Source organism: Rhinolophus hipposideros (assembly GCF_964194185.1).
Source record: "Rhinolophus hipposideros genome assembly, chromosome: 6".
In the NCBI taxonomy this organism is placed as follows: domain Eukaryota; kingdom Metazoa; phylum Chordata; class Mammalia; order Chiroptera; family Rhinolophidae; genus Rhinolophus; species Rhinolophus hipposideros.
In genome coordinates this window covers 68,302,598-68,324,263 of record NC_138052.1, presented here as the reverse complement: position 1 = coordinate 68,324,263, position 21,666 = coordinate 68,302,598, and the positions used below count along the sequence as shown (strand labels likewise).

Genomic DNA, 21,666 nt, shown 5'->3' with positions numbered 1-21,666 from the left:
TATTATTAGATTAACTCGGTATTTGTCATCATGCAGCTTAGCAGGCTGTAAGTTACTAACTAAAAAACGATAGTATATGTAAGTAGTGAGGTAGCAGTGAAACTCAAGAAGCATAGCTCTACTGTTAGGCATGTCTTCGTTTATGTATATAAAGAAACATTTTTGTAGGGATATTTAAAGTTTCTCTTGAGGGCAAACAGTTATAGCTGAAGCACAAAATGAAATTACAATGAATTTAGTGCGACTACTCTGAGAATAGGTGGTATGAGTCTTCTATGAGACTGTTTTAATTAAAATCAGATATGCCAAAACCATCTTTGTAAGCATCTTGTACGTTAGTCTATTTTGACTCAAGTTTTTATTTTGAATATTATCATAATGTCTATATCTAGCTGAAATGTATATTGACTACAGACCAAGCACCTAAAAACTTTAAATCTTGTAGCTACTTCATTGTTATAAGAAATTGAGTTAAAGTACTTTCAGAAATATATCCCTTTCCTAGAACTTTACTCTTCCTGGATACTATGCTGATTAAAATAGTGACTGATGTAGGCCAACATAACCTATTTCCACTTCCATGACTGTGGTCCCCGTTAGTAATACAGGTTCCCCCTGCTTTCTGAAAGTAGAGCTTTCCTATGAAACCTTTTGTCTACCAAAATGTTGTAAGGCCAAGAAGCATTTGTATATGGAAAATTTTTTGAACGTTCCCAGATCCAAAAATATAACCTACCAAATCCTTACCAAATATATATAATTATGTCTAGTTTTATGCTAAGCAAAACACCTTTACAAGCTTTCTTAGACTTTTCTGATACATTTGGACACATCTTGCTAGGAGATGTACAAAATATATTGAGATAAAGCACAGATGTTCACAGACACAGTTCAAAGCTACTGGCAGCTTGATACTGATATGCTGAGTACATTTCCAGAGGAAGGAGCTTGGCAATGTCACTCTCTTTGCTCAGGGTGCACATTGCCTCTATAAAGGCTCTCTGCAAAACAAATGCTAAATGCTAATTTCACTTTTCACCTTTTTTCCTAAAAATGAAAGTCCTCTTCGGATTCCTTTTGGTTAGCTCAAACAGGTACTAATGTAGGTCTTTTGTAAAAGCAAAGTAGTATAAGGCAAACTTTCCAAAAGTGGGGGATACCTGTATGCCTTTACTGTCATTATAGTCATGGCTAATTTAAATTTTTTTTCCCCTAATAATCGGCCAACTAGAGAACAAGAATTCCTTTAAATAGTGAGCTTTCTTTGTAGTTTTCAAACAATTCACCTTAAAATTTCTATAGTTAAGCTATGTTTAATAACATTAGTTACTGTATAAAACAAAGTATTTACATATATTGATTTTAATAACCTAGTAGTTTCATGCACTGTTTTTATGCTGAGAGGTACTCTTATATTCATATTATTTATTTATAAACTTTTCTGTCTCCAACAAAGCATTAAAGTTGTTTCATCTATTATTAATTAAAATTTTTTTGTGTGTTTTTATGCCATTAGACGAATGAAAATGATTTAAGAAAATTTTTTTCCCAGTATGGGTCTGTAAAAGAAGTGAAGATTGTAAATGACAGAGCTGGAGTGTCCAAAGGGTTAGTATCACTATAGATAGTATATAAAATTAACAATTGTGTTTTTATTGGGTTACTATATTTTGTATGGTAACTTACTGTAGTTCCATTTTTCAAAAGGAGAATTTTGTGTTTTCTTCTTTCCTCCTACCTTTTGATCTCCGTGTGTGTGTGTGTGTGTGTGTGTGTGTGTGTGTGTGTGTTGAAGGGAGACACTCTAGTATTCTTTAATTTGTTGGGAAGTTTTTGTTGCATAGGCTGAGGGACCATTCAGTATTAGATAGCAAGCACTTAATGTTGAGTAGATAATGTCCAATAGCTAAGAGACCAGAAACTAAAGGAATCCAATACTTTTGGAATTGTATACATACTGCTTTAGAATAAAGAGAGCTTTATTTGAAAAAAGCTGACATGAGGGAATGTCTTTAGGTTGTGCCTCATAGACCTAATTAAGGGACTAATTTGAGAAATATAACTCGAGAATGATTTTTAATTGCTGAATCAAGGAGGATGAAAATTGAGAAGCAGTAGGATTTGTTTAGTAATAGCTAATGACCTTAGAGCTGTTTCAGTGGATTGATATATGCAAAAGCCAAATTTCAGAGAAGAAAAAGATAGTTTACATAGTGTACTTGCTTAAGGAGTTTGACTGCAAGTTAAAGAAAGTGGGTAAGATAGTGGAGACTGATGAAAGATTGTATCTGTTTTTTTTGAAAGAGAGGCAAGACATACATGTTTATAGGCATAAGAGAAGGGACCAATGAGGTAGATAGAAAATTATATTAGTAGGAAACAACATCTGATAGATGGGTACTTTGGAAGAGATGGGATCCTGCAGAGAGGTTATTTTTAAACAAATGAGATATTTCCTCAGATTGATTAACAATATTAGGATAAAGTAAGATTGTACCTCTTGTTTGACTAAATAAATAGTATTTTTAGTATTTTGGTAATGTCCATTTTTTATCATTGAAAAACATAAAAACAAACTGTATTTTATGCCTTTTCCACTGGGTGGTGTATGTGTTCTACCAAAAAAATTAGTGTAAAAATATTTCCTTACTCTTTGTTTAATGCAAAGATTTTCTGTTGGGCAAATAGAAAAAGAGAAATCCTTTGTTAGAAAAAGAAACTTTACATATAATATAGTAATTATGAATTTAAGAAAGTAATCAAGATATTTAGCACCATTCAAAAGAGTTTCCTTAAGTTATCTAAATAGAAAATATGTTTTGGGAGATAATGCTTTTTAGCTTTCTTTTTGTTTGCCTACCTACTTTGGCTTTTTTGGACATGGCATATATCGTGTATTTTGTATCTTGAACATTATATGAATTATACTCTGAAGGTATGAAAAGTAGATGTAAAGTCTGGGTTATGCATATTTTTAATTGAATTTGTTTGGGAAATATACTAATAATTGCATTATCAATTTATATGTGCTCATAATAGTAAATAATACATTTGTATATGCATTTACCAATAAAAAAATTTTATCGTGTTGAAAATTTTTAACTTTTTTAAAGTATTTTTTTCTTCTTCAATTCCTATTTAAGCCAAACTTCTATTATTTTAAAAAGAGATTATTGCTCTTTTTAATAATCTCTGAAATTCTGTTGACTGAAATTCGTTGCATCCTAATTTGTAAGCTAAAACATGACTCTCTCATGCTTGTCTGTCTTAAATACAATTCAGGTCTGAAACTGTTTCAAGATCCCTGGGTGTTTTTTTTTCCTTTGGGTCCCCTGACTCTAAGAGGAGGTGACGGTGTTAAACTATGAGTAATTCTCCTAAGTTTTGCATACTGCTGCACCATAGAACAATGCTCACTCTTACAGTGGCCTATTCTTAAAAAACAGAATTTTTAAAATATTGATATTACTCTAATGTTCTAAGAAAATTATTAATGCATTTATTTAGGTATGGTTTCGTCACTTTTGAAACACAAGAAGATGCACAAAAAATTTTACAAGAGGTATGACCTTTTAATGTATTTAACTTTATTTTTGGAACTTCTTTCTTTGAAGCTAATCCTTTGAGGTACTTAGTTTAATAATAGGGTTCTAGTACAATGATCAATTGCTAAAAAAAATAATTAGTTTCATCTGAAGATTGATATTGGTCTCCAAAACAATTAGATTAATAGAAAAAGATTAAAGAGAAACGTTTTATCTTCAGAAAAATAAATTCCAAATCATTGCATGAGTATGATTGTGAAGTTGTAATATAATCTTTCCCTTTATTTGCTTAAACTAAGAATTTGGGGATGTATCTTTTCTGAAGTGTTAATAGCACTATGACTTCCTAATAAACACTACAAATATACACTCCTAGAATGAAGTTTCTAAGATTATTTCCCTTCTACAAAAAACTTTAAATAAACTAAGAACATTCATAGAAAAAATCTGTAGCCTGCAGTTCAGTACCATAATTTTAAATTTGGCAAATGTAACATTTAATTTAAAAAAATAGATTTTGAATTGTATGTTATTAAATCATATGCACTCAATTCTCCTTATTTGAAGTAGTAATAGTCTATAAAGTCTCCACAAACACTGACTTAGCAAATATTGAACTGCTGTTCCTAGAAGAAATATAGGGCTAGGTTCCCACAAGCTTCTGGTCACAATACTTTCATCAACCAGTCAATATATAACTTTGTTTTATGGTGTTTCTGTTTAAAGACACATTTAATATATAAAAAAGAGTGCCAAAAAAATGTATGAGCATGTAATCACATTTTAAGAAAGGAAAAAACTGTACTAAAATTGTAATAATATATACCAATAACAAAGTCATGTGTATACATTTTTTTGGCACCCCTGGTATTACTGAGTCATGGCCAACAGTACTGTAACTCGTGTCTAAATTAAACCCATCTAACACATTTTCTCCATCACTTGACAGTCTTCTTACACTTAAGAACACTAGCCAGCACTTCAGCACTACACTCAAAGGCTGTTTTAAATAGCAAAATCACCAACATAAAGCACAAAAGTGCAGAAAACATGGCACTAGATAGGACACAAAAAGGACACTTGTTTCCAGTAGGAAAGCTGAAACAAGAAAGAGTGTCACCTTGTTTGATCTCAGCTGGGGACCATGTGTATCAGGCAACTCAAATTTTTCACTTTTCTGTTCATGTCCACCAATAATAACCCCTGAATTGCCATGAGTATAGATTTTGGGGTTACAAATAAATTTTAATGAGTAGGTGAATTCTTAAAGTTCCATGAATAGCATATTGACTGTATTCCAGATTAGGAATTAATGTCACAACATTGGGAACAAGATTTAGACCCAGATCTGTTTAAATCCAAAGACTGTCTTTTCCACTGTGCCTTCCTGCTGTCGAAGAATGTTATAGTCTGAAGTTTTAAAATTAGTTCTCACTACTTTTTCTTACTGGTCTATAAACAACAGTGCCAAAATAATTTATTTTTTCTTATTTTAGGCTGAAAAACTTAATTATAAGGATAAGAAACTAAACATTGGTCCAGCAATAAGAAAACAACAAGTAGGGATCCCTCGTATGTATTGACAACTAATGTATTTTTCAATATTTTTACATGGTTCTTTTTTGAAATATTAGACTTTCTATAGAAGTTCATTAAAATATCAGGTTCCTTTCATTTAACAAAGTTATTTTAGCAAAATTGGTGGCCAAAATGAATATTTATCATCATAAATTAATAAAATATTAGATTTTGGGGGTTCGGAGCAAATTTACATAATTAATGATGCTTTAATGTATTCCATAGTTATATCTTTAAAGGAAAAGTCTGATAAAAATATAATTTAAAATTACAAAAGTAACTGGAAGATATTTACAATTACTAATTAGAAAATTTTCTAATTAGAAAATAATTATAAATTAAAGTAAAGGTACTACTGAAAATTAAAATAAAGACCTAATATCAGTAAATCTGGCTGCATGGTATGTTCTGTAACCCAACCACATGTGTCATAATTATCAGAAGGAACGGTCCCTAAAGCTTTAAGAATTAGCCAATTTATGTGGCTTCCTCAATTTTTTGTAGTGCTTTCAATTCTACTCTTTTATTTCTCACTCTTCCCACTTATTAAATTAGACATCTTTACAATTTTTAACTATAATATTTATTAAAATTTCTAATAGAGTCTTCGTCTGGAAGGAGAAACTCAGACTACTGTTATTAGTTGCAAGAATTAACGCTGTACCATGTAATAATGGTTCCTTAGAAGCCCATTATCACCAGCCATAGATACAGGTAGTACATATTATAACCCACAAGTTGCTAAAAATAAAACATAAATCAGAACCATGGTGAATGCTTTCAAATAGATGAAAAGTTAAGAACTATTCAGTGTCACGGGTTTTCATCTATTTCTTTTAATCTTTACGGCATCCTGGGAGGCATGTTGCCATAAAGATTAGTTCTATTTTTATGAATAGAAAATTCTGTCTTAGAAAGGTAAAGTCATTGTTTTAGGAACATTTCTGCTGAAATACTCTTAAATGTAGAGGAAAGTTAATCTTGGCATGTTGTGGGTCTTAACCCAATACAACATACCAGAATTACAAATTTTCTTTAAAGTCTGATGTTCTATCCAAAAGTATCATATACATTTTGCATTCAGTTCTGTAATATTGTTTGTTTTAATATAAAAATGTATCCTAAAAACAATTATTTGAATAAAACTGATTCTGTAGGAAGATCATGTTCAGCCTGTGCCGTTTCATATTTCTTGGCATACCATCCTGTGCCCAAATTTGAGAAGTGTAGGGTTAAATAACTTAACAAAATGGTAGCCTTAGCCTTCAAATCCAGGACTGTTTGACTTCAAAACTCTTTTTACTTTTCTACAAAGATATGGTAAGTATTAAAAGTACATTTATAAAATACGAAGGATTTTTATTTCAAAATTTTTCAAATCTATCACTTTTTTACATGCCCGTCTCCAATATTCTAGTCCCAGCTACTAACTTTGCTTGGCTTGATTACTGGAAAAGCCTCCTAACTGGTCTGAGTCCAACCTTGCTACTTTCCAACCCATCATACACAAGGCAGCAGAATGATCTTTCAGAAGGGCATATCTTGTCATGTTATTCTCTGCTTATGTTGAGCTGCTGTTCTTCCCTTTTCTTCCATGCTTTAGCCATCTGTCCTTCTCCTAGTTATAGAACATACCATACTCCTGATACACTGTTTCCTTTACCAAGAATGCTTTTTGCCATTCCATTCATTTTTAAAGCTCAGCCCAAACATCATTTCCTCACCAAAGCTCCATATACTGGGTATGCCAAAAATATGTATACAAGTGAACACTTCGGTCAGCATTGCTCAAGCAGTAGTTTGCTGTAATCAAAAGTGTCTGGACTCTAATGGAAACCACTTTGAGCACCTGTAGTAATTGCAGAAGTCAAATGTGACTTGTATTCATCTTTTGTTATCGGTATATATTGAATATTACAATTTTAATACAGTTTTCCTTTCTTAACATGTGTATACATTTTGGCACCCTCTGTATACATAAATGTATATAAATAATTAATTCTGTAAATTAGCTAATGATATCTTCCCCACCAGAACCTAAGTTCTATGAAGATAGAGATCATGACGTGTCCCATTTTTTTTCTTTTTGGCTGTATCACCAGGGCCTAGTTCAATGCCTTGTAATAGTACTCACTCAAAATTTGTTTATTTGTTTAACAGATAAAACTATGGTTCCTTGATGATCTTTGAGGGGGGAAGGGAAATCCATGAACTTCCTGAATTGCGTGCATGATTTTGTTTGAATGTATATATTTCTGAGAAAAGGGTCCATGGCTTTCATCAGATTCTCAAAAGGATCAGATTAAGAACCACTAAAATAAGCAGTAACAATACTAGAAGAAATGCAATGAAAATATAAAAACTGAGAAGTAGTAGTACTACTTAAAGGGTAGGCCCGTGCTGCTTACAGTGTGGTATGCAACCAGCAGCTGTTCACTTGGATCTGTCAAAATGCAAATCAGACCCTATCCCAGACTTACTACAACAAAATCTTTGGAGATGGGGCCCTAGAATTTGTATTCTAATAAACTGTCCAAGTGATTGTAATGTAAAATTTTGAGAAGCACTGGTACAGTGGAAGGAAGATTGCCAGTTCCAGTAATTTATATAATCTTGCCTGGACAAGTATTTAATCTAATTTGTCTTATATAAATTTTTAAAGTCTTCTCCTCACAAAAATAATAATAATTTTTATTTTTGGGGGGAGGGATATATATAACTTGGCCTGGGAAAAGACATGGGGACCCAAAACTAACCACTTGAAGATTTGTGGTCATGTTTGCACCAGCAACAGGTGTAGCAAAGGGAGACTCTAGAATAAAAGAGAGTCATAACATGAATGAATGCTTGCTGATAGTATATTCTAAAGAATTTATAGGGTGGAACCAAAATGTCTTCAAGAAAACAGAATCTTTTCCAACTTCATTACCTCCATCATCTTAGTCCCTTTACAAACAAAAGGTCTTACTAAAGTCTTAGGAATTTTACTACAGTGTTTATAGTCTTCAGGTAAATATATATAATTTATACTAGTAAAAAAAATGACCACTGATCTAAATTGTTAAGCTTTGTGTTTCATTTTACTTATATTAAAATCTAAATTGGTGCATTTTCAGTTTCCCTTATTAAACTTGTTTCTTTTTTTATTCACCTTAAGCTAATAAAAGCTCTAAGGTAGTAACTTTGAAAATATATATACCTTAACAGATGGAATTTAAAAAAAACAACACTTATAACATTAGGTTTTTACTGTAGCTATATAGGTGTGTTAAGATAAACATTTTCCAGTGTTCAGAAATTACATTTTTAAAAGTTAAATTTAACATTTCAATTATTATTATTTAATCTTTGCTTTAGGTTCCAGTATAATGCCAGCAGCTGGAACAATGTATCTAACAACTTCAACTGGATATCCTTATACTTATCATAATGGTGTTGCTTATTTTCATACTCCAGAGGTAACTTCTGTCCCACCACCTTGGCCTGTAAGTCATTTTATATTAGAAGGGTTTCCATCTATTTCTATCAATTTTTTAGTATTTATTGTATTTCTGAAGTATGTCAGCCACAAACAAGTACAAATAATAATGTAACAGCCATGTAGCTACCATTCAAATTTAGTAAATGTTAGCATTTTGCCATATTTAAGTTGGGGTTTTTTGGGGGTTTTTTTTTTTTGGTTTTTTTTAACTTGTTTTTTTTTATGGGGAGAATAAAATAAATTCAAATAAAATCTCCTTACCTCCATTCTCTTACCCTCTTTTCCTCCTCAGAGGTAACCAGAATATCTTTCCTGTCTATCTTATGTGTTTTTGCTACAAATTTAAGTATCCTTAAACAATGTATATTATTGCTCTGGGCAGCTTTTAAACACTATGTAAATAGTATGGTTTTTCTATTCAATATTAGGTTTTTGAGATTAAACCATGTTGATTCTAGTACATTTAGTTCACTTATTTCGAAATGTTATAATATTCCCTAAATGAGGGACACTGTAAGTTTTTTCTACAATCAAGACTAAACTTAACATCCAAATCTTGTATGTATCATGTGAGTTTGTTCAGGACAGTGGTCTTCAAAGTTTATTGCTTATATAACCTCTAAATTTTTTGAAAAATTACGATTACTCTTATTTTTAAGGTAATCTGAAATTTATCATAATTTTAAATAGTTTAGGCATATTATATATTGTAGATTTGCTTTAGATATATTTTTATGAAACCTTATAGCTGTAGATTTTGTTTAAGGATGGAAAATTTCTTATGTGTGGTGATGGATGTTAATTGGACTTACTGTGGTTATCCTTTTGAGTATATACATATACGAAATTGTTATGTTGTATACCTGAAGCTAACATAATGTTATATGCAAATTATATCTCAGTTGAAAAAAAGAAGCAAAAATTGCTGTTTTATAAGTCAGTTAACAAAATTAGTCAACCAAATAAAACTAGTAAAATAAAACTTAGTTTCTAGTTTAAAATTCTGAATTTCAGTTCACATAAATGAGTTAATATGTATCCCTTTGACTATCACGTAATTTATTTTGTTCACTGAATGAAATAAGGTACCTTCTTTCCTTTAATATTTCTTATACAAGCTCTTTTTGCTTTGCTCTCTCCTATTTCTCAAGGGCATTGCCTTCTTGAATTGTCTATTTGTTTGATGCCCCCTTGGTGTTTACATTCCAGAACAAAGCATAGCAAGAACCAGAAAGAGTGAGAAAGGGAGCCGTTAATAATGAAGGAAAAGGGTAATTGTGAAAGGGGAGTATGAAAGAAGAATCCATCGTACACTGACACATTAAGAGATCAAATCAGGAAGTACATATGAAATTTAGGATCTGAAATTAATATTCTTAAACAAATTCGTGCCCATGTACCACTGGAAAATTTTCGTGTCCCTTACTTTGATCTAGGCTGTAGTATACATGTAGAAGTAGAATTTCACATTCATAGAGTATACACATCTTTGAATAGATGTTGCCAAATAGTTATACTTTAGCTAACAGCTTATGAGAGCTCCAATTTCTCCATGATCTGCAAACTTTTTAGTTTACTAAATATTTATTTTTTGCCGGTATTATTATGAAATAATATCTTGTTTTACTTTTCATTTGCCTAGTCACTGGTAAGATTTTCATATACTTGTTGGCTATTCCAGTATCTTCTTTGAGCTGCCTCTTCATATCCTTTATTCATTTTTCTATAGGGGTTATTTGTCTTTTTCTTGAGTTCATTATATGAATTTTGTAAATGTCTTCTAGTTTGTGGCTTGTCCATTAACTATATGATTTTTTTTGTCATACACAAGTGTTTTGTTTTACTGTTGACAAATGTATTAATGTTCTCCTTTATATTTCAGCTTTTACTGTCTTTTTTTATATCACAAGAATACAGATATTTTTAAAGTGCTGTAGTGTTTCTGTTTTCACATCTAGCTCTTAAATCTGAAGTTTATGTATTGGTTAATCTATTCTCTTACACTGTTTTGAAATAAATCCTCTATCAAATGCCAAGTTTCCATATGTGTGGGTCTCTTTCTGAGCTTGCTCCTCTGTTCCATTGGTGTATTTGCCTGACCTGCCCAATTCTGTTTTAATTCCTGTTGCTTAATAACAAGTCATAAAAATCTAATACAGCTTTCCTCTCACTTTGTTAAACTTCAGGAGTCTCTAGTCTATCTTCTAAGTCATTGCTTTTATAAATAGAAATTTCATAATTCAGCTTGTTCAGTTCTGTGAAAGCCTTTGTTGGGTTTTTATTAGAATTTCATTACATATATAGATTAATTCAGAACATTTCAGTATATTAAATTTTCCTATCCATGAGCACTTATATAATTCTTTTATTTCCATCCCTCCATCAAATTTTTCTTCCCCACAAAAAAGTTTGACACATATTTTATTGGATTTATTCTGAGGTACTCGGTAGGTTTTTTTTGCTTTTTATGAGTGGTATATATTTTTTAAATCACATTTCCTAATAGGTTGCAACTGGTGTGTAGTAATGCTTTTTGATTTTTAAACGTTGATATTTAAACTGTCAAACTCTCTTGTCATTTATAATTTATAATCATTTATAATTTAGTATACCTCTATTTCTTTCTGCTCTTTTGTTTCTCATTTTTTTCCCATTGAGTTATTGCACTGGCAATATCTCTGCTACAGTATTTATGCAGTAACATAATGACTGTTCTTGAAAGAGGAAACGAGTTCAGTGTTTCATCATTAATATTATATTTATACACAAACACACACACACACACACACATTTATACATACACACTGTAGTTTTGGGAAATACTCAACGTTAACCAGGGTTTCTCACCCTCAGCACTGTTGATGTTTTGAGCCAGATGATTCTTGTTGTGGGATGCTGTCCTGTACATTGTAGTATGTTTAGCAGTGTCCTAGCCTCCCCACATTTATGAAAACCAAAAATATTGCCAAATATTTCATAGGGAGGGCAAACTCATACCTAGTTGAGAATTAATGCCCTAAATCAATTTTTGTGTACTAAGAGTTTTTATCATAAAAGGGTATTGAATATTAACAAATGCATTTTCTGTATCTGCTGAGATTATCATTTTTTCTTCTTTTAATCTATAAATAAATTATATTATGTTCTAATGTTAACCTGTGGTACAATTTTATTAGTACCACATATGATATGACAGTCTGTAAATTGTGCAAAACTATGCTTTTTTTTAGTTTTGGGGTGGGGGTGAAGATTAAAGCAATGTAAATTAGATCTCATGTTAGAAAATGAATTTTAATTGCTGTTTTGCCTATCTTGTAATATGACTTGCCTGATTTATTAATGACCTGGTTTTAAACAATCTATTTATGGGGTTAACTCTATTACTTTGAATAATCAAGTGTTAGACATATACTTTATTCAAACATAGATAAGTTTATTGGATTATTAACTCATTTAAATTTAAATGTCAAATTAATAAAATAGAATTTGACAAATGCTTCAGTAAATAATCTACTTGCTTTAATTAAATGTTGAATAAGGGAATAGGATGTTGATTTTTTATAACCAATGGGAAATCAGTGGCAAAATGAGATGATTATTGATTCAGTTCTAAGTGCTATATAAACATTATTTACTGCTAATCTCCATATGAAAATAGGAAGTGTCACCTTAAGTCCACTGCCATTTTCCTCTAAACATTCTCTTACAACTATAATTTCAAAATCTTTGAACTAAAACTATTCTGGTGGTGGTTTTAGCATTACTGTGGAAATGAAACCACATGGAAGTAGGAATACTGATGATTTTAAGTGGAGTTGGTAGTAATATCAATAATAGGTGGAAAATGACATTTCCAGTCATAAACCATAAATTGACTGAGTTTAGGTAACAGTTCAAGATAAATTTTATTATAAGCTATTTTAAAGAATTTTCCCTAAAATAACTTTTTCATTTTCTTTCCTCTTATAGTCACGTTCTATATCTAGTTCCCCTGTGATGGTAGCTCAGCCTGTTTATCAGCAACCTGCATATCACTACCAGGTAAACATTATATTAACAGTGAAAATACTCTGATAATTTCAGTCCTTTTTTGGGTAACTTTCATTTTGTTCTTTCTCATACAAATACTCTAATAATTAAAAAGAGATAGTTAAGCCTTGATAGCAGTGGAGTTCTTTGTTTTATTTTGTTTTTATGGGAGAACTAAATGTCATACAGGAAGAGGGACTGTTTGCTTCCTTTTATGAAATGTAATGAGGTCAGTTATGCTCCCCTGGCTAAGATTTGATCTAAAAAGTCTTTAGAAATAATTACCAAAGTGAGATACAAATATTGGACCACAGGCTGATTGTTTTATATTACTGTTAATATTATATGAGTTTCTTGTTATTTAATATAGTTGACCATTAAACACTGTAGAAGTTAGGATCATTGATCCCCATCAGTGAGCATTTGAAAATCCAAGTATTACTTTTGAGCTTTAGAGATTGGTTCCAGGACCACCACCCCCCACCATGAATACCAAAATCCTCAAGTCCCTTATGTAAACTGTTGTAAAACAATGCATATAGTCAGCCCTCTACATCCTTGGATTCCAACCACAGATCGAAAATACTGTTTTCAACCCACAGTTGTTTGAATCCATGGATGCAAAACCCAGGGATAAGGAGGGCCAACTGTATATTTATTGAAAAAGATCCGTGTATAAATGGACCCATACAGTTTGAACCCGTGTTGTTCAAAGGTCAACTGTAATGTATATTATTAGGTTGGTGCAAAAGTAGTTGCAGTTTAAAAGGTTAAAAATAATTGCAAAAACCGCAATTACTTTTAGACCAACCCAATAAAATAACGATTATATTGTGATTTATATCATGACAATCTTTGTTAGTTAACCAGCATTATAGTTTTCATTAATTCCTGTGGGAGACTGGAATAAGTGAACTATAATGCCAGACCATTTTGGTGTTTTGTGAATAAAGTGTAGTTGAAACACAGCCATATTTGTTTACATATTGTCTATGGATGCTTTTATGCTACAGTGGCACAGTTGACTACTTGCCCCAGAGATACTGTGGCCTGCAAAATTTAAAATATTTACCCTCTGGCTCTTTACAGAAAAAAATTGCCAACCTCTGGTCTGTAGCATTTACATATGAAAATCACATTCTTTCATACCTCTGAAGTAGTGGAAGAGAATTTATTTATTTATTTATTTATTTATTTATTTATTTATTTATTTATTTATATTTAAGTTTTAAAATAGACCTATGTGAATTGTTAAGGTTATTGGAATTCTTTTTATTATTAGACTCGGTTTGGTAGAAGTCACTTATTTTTGAAACTCTTATTACCATTTGAAATATAAAACTGATTAAAAATGAAAGTAACTTATTAAAAATAAAAGTAACGGACAGACCCAGTGGCTCAGGCGGTTAGAGCTACATGCCCTCAACCACAAGGTTGCGAGTTCGACTCCCGCAGGGATGGTGGGCTGCGCCCCCTGCAACTAACAACAGCAACTGGACCTGGAGCTGAGCTGCGCCCTCCACAACTAAGACTGAAAGGACAACTTGAAGCTGAATAGCACCCTCCGCAACTAAGATTGAAAGGACAACAACTTGACTTGGAAAAAAGTCCTGGAAGTACACGCTGTTCCCCAATAAAGTCCTGTTCCCCTTCCCCAATAAAATCTTAAAAAAAAAAAAAATGAAAGTAGCTTGGCCGGCCTGGTGGCTTAGGCAGTCAGAGCTCTATGTTCCTAACTCTGAAGTGCTGCCGGTTCGATTCCCACATGGGCCAGTGGGCTCTCAACCACAAGGTTGCCAGTTCAATTACTCAAGTCCCACAAGGGATGGTGGGCAGCGTCCCCTGCAACTAAGATTGAACACGGCGCCTTGAACTGAGCTGCCACTGAGCTCCCAGATGGTTCAGTTGGTTGGAGCACACCTCTCAACCACAAGGTTGCCAGTTCGACTCCCGCAAGGGATGGTGGGCTGCACCACCTGCAACTAGCAACAGCAACTGGACCTGGAGCTGAGCTGCGCCCTCCACAACTAAGACTGAAAGGACAACTTGAACCTGAACAGCACCCTCCACAACTACGATTGAAAAGACAACAACTTGACTTGGGGGAAAACAAAAAAGTCCTGGAAGTACACACTGTTCCCCAATAAAGTCCTGTTCCCCTCCCCCAATAAAAAAATCTTCAAAAAAAGAAAAGAAAGAAAAGAACTTAATGGCATTTATTTGAAATATATATTTAGCATGACTTTTCCGAAACTGCCTCAGAATTTCAGCAGAGGCCCCAAAGACAGAACATTAGGTACCAGGCTGTTTAATATGAGAAGCCAAAATTTGTGAAACCAGTTTTGGGGCCCTTAAGTCATTGCCCACCTTGAGCACATATAAGGGGAGGATGAGATTGATACAGGAGATTGGTAAGGATGAAGGATGCTCTCTTTAACAAGAGAGTTATTAAGAGTGCTATGGCCATTTCCCTTTCTCCTCAACCAAGTGAAGAGGACTCCTGAAAATGACTAGGAGAGCTTAACATTTGTCCCTGGAAATTTGTGAGATGGTACTACTTAAACCTGACATCTCCTAAAAAAGTCCAAAGAAGCTGGAGTGGTCTATAGAGGTAGAACCAGGAGAGAAGGCTACATGGGAATGTGTTGAACTTCTACTCACAGCAAGCAAAGGTTTACATTTCCCAAGAGCAAGATGTGAACCTCACAGAAGAGACTCTTTCCAAGAAACTTGAAGGCAACTCCAGTAGATAAAGTATCTGTGTAAAGTAAAGTTCTAGAATCAAGGGCTAGAATTGCAGTCAGAAGTTCTCAGCAGGGAGATCACCAAAGAATCCAGTGAAGTACCTAACTAGAGAGTCAGCATTTAGAATCTACCAACCCCCAAAAGTTAATCTGTCCTAATTTTATCCAAGTGCAAGAAGGAACAGCTCTACACAATGCTTTTCAAGTGGCAGGGTGAAAAAGAGCTAAATTGCTTTCTGCTTGTACCCTGTTGAGTCCAGCCCCTCCTTCATTAATTGATTACATGTACCATATTTTGCCATGTATAATATGCTCCTGTGTATAATGCACAACCATGTTTTCGGCCCAAACTTTCAGGGGGGAAAAATCTTTCATTTTAATTTTTTAAATCAAATTTCTATTTGCTTACATGTAGGTACTTGTTTTTTTTGAATTATAAAGGAATTTTAGCATTTATTTTTTAACATATTACGTTACAAGAAATTTTATGTAACAAATAATTACAAAACTCAAGAACAGATACAAGGTATAAGAAATTTTATGTACCAGTAACAAATTTATGATATTTACTCATCATAGAAGACCAAGAACTCTTCGTCATTCCAAGTTCGTCATTAAGTTCAATAAAATCAATTATCCTATTCCAGGGCATTATTTTGCATACAGATATCATTATTGATTTCTAAACTTTTAACTCATAAGCATAAATAAAAGAATTAAAAACATTGATGTAGATATGGAATTAGTATCACCCATGTATAACACACATCCTTATTTTCCCTCAAAAATTTGGGCAAAAAAGGACACATTATAAACGGCAAAATACAATAGCTGTAGCTCACTTGACATAGCAGATGTATTCTGGAAATTTTCTAATACAGTTTAATTTTATACTTTATTTCTGGTTTTCCACCTGACACAAATTATAAAATTGGAAATATATTACCTAGATATACTCAGAAAAGATTTTGGTACCAATGCGTATCATAATATTTTGCAATATAAGAAATAATTTCACTTCACATATTTCTTTTCAGTTACATATTCATCATCACTCAGCCCTTAAAATTCCTACTTTGATAAGAATCTTTCCTTGCTCTTTCTTTTTACAAATTCTAAGATTAATAGTTTTATCAGTTTTTGTTAGTCAAATCAGGTAATGCATGGTTTAATCATTATCTCCTTTGTATTTCTCACTTTGTAAGTAGATAGTGATTTCATTTATCTAAGAAATCTACATATAAATCATTTTATTTCAGATTTTTTTATTAAAATATTTTCTTAACAGATTATACATTATTCTGCTTTTTTGAATATAGCATACAGAACATAAACTTCACATTCTCTTGGTCACCATTATAATACAGTGCGGTTACCCTAGCAGTTGGGTCAGCACAAAACTAACAGTAATTTGGTTTAGATAGTAGCTCCATAGGGTCTTCTTATTCTTTTTCTCTATTTTTTTCTTTAGTAATAAAAAAAACTTTATTAAAAATGGAAAACAAGTAAAGAATAAAACATTTATTAAGAAATAATACAACTAATTTAAGGAATAGTCTATCTTTTATATTGTCACCTTACAATTAGTATTATAAATGTGACTTTTGTTAAATAACAGCTTTATTTAGATATAATTCACATACCATACAATTCCTATTTAGAGTGTACAAGAGTGTTTTTTTTACTAAATTCAGTGTTGTGCAACCATATTGAAATTTTAGAACATTTTAATCATCCCACCAAAAAACAAAAAACTTACCCCATTAACAGTCACTCCTCTTTCCTCCTACCCCCAGCTCTACGCCATCAGTAATCAACTTCATATCTTTATAGATTTGCCTATTCTAGACATTTCACATAAATGGAGTCTACAATATGTGGTCATTTGTGACTGGATTCTTTCACTTAACATAATATTTTCACGGTTTATCCATGTGATCACATGTATCAGTATTTCACTCCTTTTTATAGATGAATAATATTTTATTATATGGATACACTACATTTTGTTTATCCATTCATCAGATGAGGGACATTTGGATTGTTTCTCCTTTTTGGCTGTTATAAATAATGCTGCTAAAAAAAAAAAAATGCTGCTGTGAACAGTTGTGTAAAAGTTGTTCAAACATGTTTTCATTTCTCTTAGGTCTTATACTTCAGAGTGGAATTGCTGAGTCATTTCCTTTTGAGGAAATGTAATGCTGTTCACCAAAAAGGCTACATACACCATTTTACAATCCTACCAGCAGTTTATGAGACTTCCAATATCTCCATATCCTTGCCAGCACTTATTGTTTTTAACTTTGATGAAGTCCAATTTATCTCTTTTCTTTTGTTGTTTTGTTGTATTTTTAAACACAACATATTATTTTTAATTGCCTAATTCAGAGTCACAAAGATTTACATATTTGTTTTCTTCTAAGTTTTATAGTTTTATCTCTTAATTTTAGTCTTTGATCCATTTTGAGGTAATTTTTATATATGGTTTGGGATGCAGGGGTCCAACTTCATTCTTTAGATACCCAGTTTTAACCCTTGTTTATAATTTGGGTGATGTCTGTTTTCTTTCATTTTAGGCCCCTACACAGTGTCTATCAGGACAGTGGCAGTGGGGTGTTCCTCAGGTAAATATGAACTTTTTCAATTGTGCTTTTGTGAAGACTCCATGAGAACTAGATTTGAGGCATTTCTATTTATTAACTATGATACCTTTGGCAATTCATTTAATCACTATATTGCTCAGCGCTCTCATTTATAAAATGGAAGTAATGATACTACTATACCTTTGTAAATTTCCTCACAATTTTTGTGAAGATCAAATGAGACTATGTAAGTGAAAGCATTTTCTAAATGAGCGTTACATAAATATTACTTATTTTTCTGTTAGTGATAATATAAATTTTAACATTTTTCTTCAGATTTTGTTTGTTGGACTGATTTTGTTTATTGGATTGTACTCCCAAATAAGTAGTCCATCTCCCAATTTTGTTAACAAATAGTATATACCATCAAAAAGATTCTGTAATCTTTTTTGACATTTTCTACTTCCCTGGCCAGTTGCAAAGCTGAGAATAGATGTTTATGCCAATTTAAATACCGTAGGTTATATTATAACCTTTAATAGTGATCTTAATAGTATTATTCGAATTTATATATGAAGTTCTAAAGCACTAAGAACTTCTAGTACTTACTAGTGATAAAGTTCTTTTATAATAGCTACACAACTGGAATTTATAACAACCCAGAGTTCCTAATTTCTTGCTAAGATACTTCTATGCTATCCTTAAAAAAAACTTCAAAAAATTATGAAATAAATATTTCTCTCATCTGGTGGGTAAGTCATTTGGTTAAATTGAAATAACTAATCACATTTGAATTATAAATATGGCTTTGTATTTCAGTCTTCTGCCTCTTCTGCTCCGTTCCTGTACCTGCAACCATCTGAGGTTATTTATCAACCAGTGGAAATTGCACAAGATGGTGGATGTGTTCCTCCTCCACTGTCTCTGATGGAAGCTTCAGTTCCAGAGGTATATATTAGTCTTAGAGTAATTTATCTATTATCATCTCACATTTATTTTTCTTTTCTAAAAATATTATTCAGGGTTCTCATTGAAGCTGAATATCTTATGTTTTCTTAGATTTATTCACATTTCTTCCTTTTTTTCTAAGAATGCTTCATCTTAGACTTCTTCACTAACTAGTTCTGAATCATTTCTGAAATCATCTGTTCACTTTACTAGGCTAATCCCTGACTTGATCTCCTTGAAAAGAGTAAGATACCAAATGCTGCTCCTCCTTCTGATTTGCCTGTCAGTCTATATTGTTGCTAACATTCCGTCAATTAAAAGCATATACAAATTAAGTCAAGAAAAAATATTTTAAAAATTCTTCCTTCAAATAGGTAAATAAAATTTATTTCATAACTGCAAATGGTAAATATCATCTTCAGTGTCTTTAAATTATATTCCTGAAGCATTACTAATAACTTTACCATTTATATGCCAGGAACTGTACATGGTGTATTTTAAATCGTTGTGAAAGATTAGGAAATTAGCACCACCTCCCAATTTGAATGTATTATTTTTTATATAGATAACATTCATAACATTATAATTTTGTTCTGGAACAATAATTTCCATAGTTGGATCTTAATATTTACTATCATTACCGTTACTAGGATTTTCCCATTCTTCGTTTCATCCTCCATTTATCATTTACTTGATTGACTGAATCTGCAAGTTCTCTTTGCTAAAGAAGGCTTATGGATGTTATATTCTTTCACTTCTTACAAGCTTATTTGTTCAACATGTTTGTTGTCTATAAATCTGAAAGAAGACAAGACTAACTATGAAATAACTGCATCATACTTATATTAGTTTGCAAATGCTAATGGAACAAAGTACACAACCAGGATGGCTTAAATAATAGAAATGTATTGTCTCCCTGTTCTGGAGGCTAGAAGTTCAAGATCAAGATGTTGGCAGGATTGGTTTTATGTGAGGGCCATGAGGAAATGATCTGTTCCAGGCCTCTCTTATTGGCTTGTAGATGGCCATCTTCTCCTTGTGTCTTTACATTATCTTTTATGTCTCTGTGTCCAAATTTTCCATTTTTTATAAGGATACCAGTCATACTGGATTAAGTTCCATTCTAGTGACCATAATTTAACTTAGTTACCTCTGTAAGACCCTACCTCCAAATAAACACCCTGATGTGCTGGGGTGTTAGTTCCTCAAACTATAAGTTTTGAGGGAACACAATTCAACCCATAACAATACTTTTTTCTCTTAGAACTTTCTAGTCTACTTTTTTCTGGTAGTGAGTGTAGCCATAAAGAAGTTTGAAGTCTGCCTTATTTTCCCCTTTGTATTCAATTTGCTTCTTTCTTAACTGTGTGACTAAAAAGTCTATCTTAACTTGAAATCACTTCACCAGGATAAGTCTTGGAATTTATCAGTCTTTATAATATTTGTCCTAAGAAATAGTCTGCCCTTTTATTTTTCAGACTAGTGTTTAAATAAGGGGGGTTTTTTGTTCTCTTTTTTTCCCTGTTAGAGCTTTGAACAAAAAACTTTATTCCACTTCAGTTTCTTCTTCAGGAACACCAATTATGCATATGTTAGATCTCTTTTTGTCTTTCATATCTATCATCTCTCTCAGGTAATTTTTTTTATCATGGTACTTTTTATGTTTTATATGCTTTTTCAAGACAACTATGACTATATATCTCGTGTTTATCCTTTTTGTTATAACTAATAAGTCTTCTCTATTTTGTTTTTAATCTTTTTTTATTTCAAGTTCTGCCACTTTGCTGACATCACTGTAAATGTCTTCTGTTGGCTTAAAATCTCATTTTTGAGCTCCTTTTTAGACATTATATTACTATAATTTCTTTAAGGTTCAAATGAATTATATTTATCTGAACTTTTCCACTTTTTATAGGGTGGTTTCTCATCTTTGAAGAGGCAGTATGGATGCTTAGGTTGCTTGCTTTCCCTTCCCATCTTTATAATACTAGTCGTTAAATGAGGCCAGCTATTTGTTAAAAATATAGGATGAGAGGAGCAGGCTATCATCTCAAGCATCCTTCCACTGTTTTGTGATATCTCCTGCTTGAGATATATATTCTTTCCTCAGTGTTTAGCATTCTGAGGATCATTTCTTGTATTTGATTGTAGTAATTGCTACTTCTCTTTCTATCTTCACCCTGTTCACCTCCAGCACTGTTCCTCAGCTATAATACAAGGTAGTAGATAACAAAAATCATGAAAACACGATTCCTCCTTCATTTCAACATCCCCTGCTATTAAGTAACATAAAATTGGATCTCTGTGGAGATACTCCCTGTTTCTGCCTTGATCTGACACACCCCTACACTTGAGACTCTTTGAATAGGTCTCTCAAGACATTGACCTTTAGGCAAATCTTTATCTTCCTAATACCTTCAGAGGCTTCAGAGTCCTCCTTTACATTGGTCCAAATTTCACAACATTTGCCAGACATTCTAAATTGTTTGTGGTTTAGAAATCTTGGGCATTTTCTTGTTTAATTGATGATGGCATTTTAAAAATCTATCTTTTATTCTTTTTATTGTTTTGTGTTTTTCAAGGAGGGGACAGTGAAGTAAGAATTCTTTTACATTAGATTTTTAGCTACAATCTACTATTGGCATTAAACCATATTTTTAATTCCTGACAGCAGATAACTTATCATCATGATATAGTCATTGTTTAGTGGAGTCTAATAAGACTTCTCCGGAAATATTACTCATATTAGCTTATAAATT

The 21,666-nt window shown here is 32.2% G+C and overlaps 1 protein-coding gene across 1 annotated transcript in view; it reads left to right on the top strand.

Moving 5' to 3' along the window:
• Positions 1–21,666, top strand: part of BOLL (boule homolog, RNA binding protein) — a gene marked incomplete at both ends in the record, with an annotated part of 59,804 nt that overhangs the window by 4,745 nt on the left and 33,393 nt on the right. Inside the window, 7 exon segments of the mRNA XM_081050781.1 lie at positions 1,517–1,608; positions 3,508–3,562; positions 5,042–5,117; positions 8,481–8,608; positions 12,574–12,645; positions 17,954–18,001; positions 18,779–18,907. Of these exon segments, the coding sequence (XP_080906907.1) occupies positions 1,517–1,608; positions 3,508–3,562; positions 5,042–5,117; positions 8,481–8,608; positions 12,574–12,645; positions 17,954–18,001; positions 18,779–18,907 (600 nt within the window).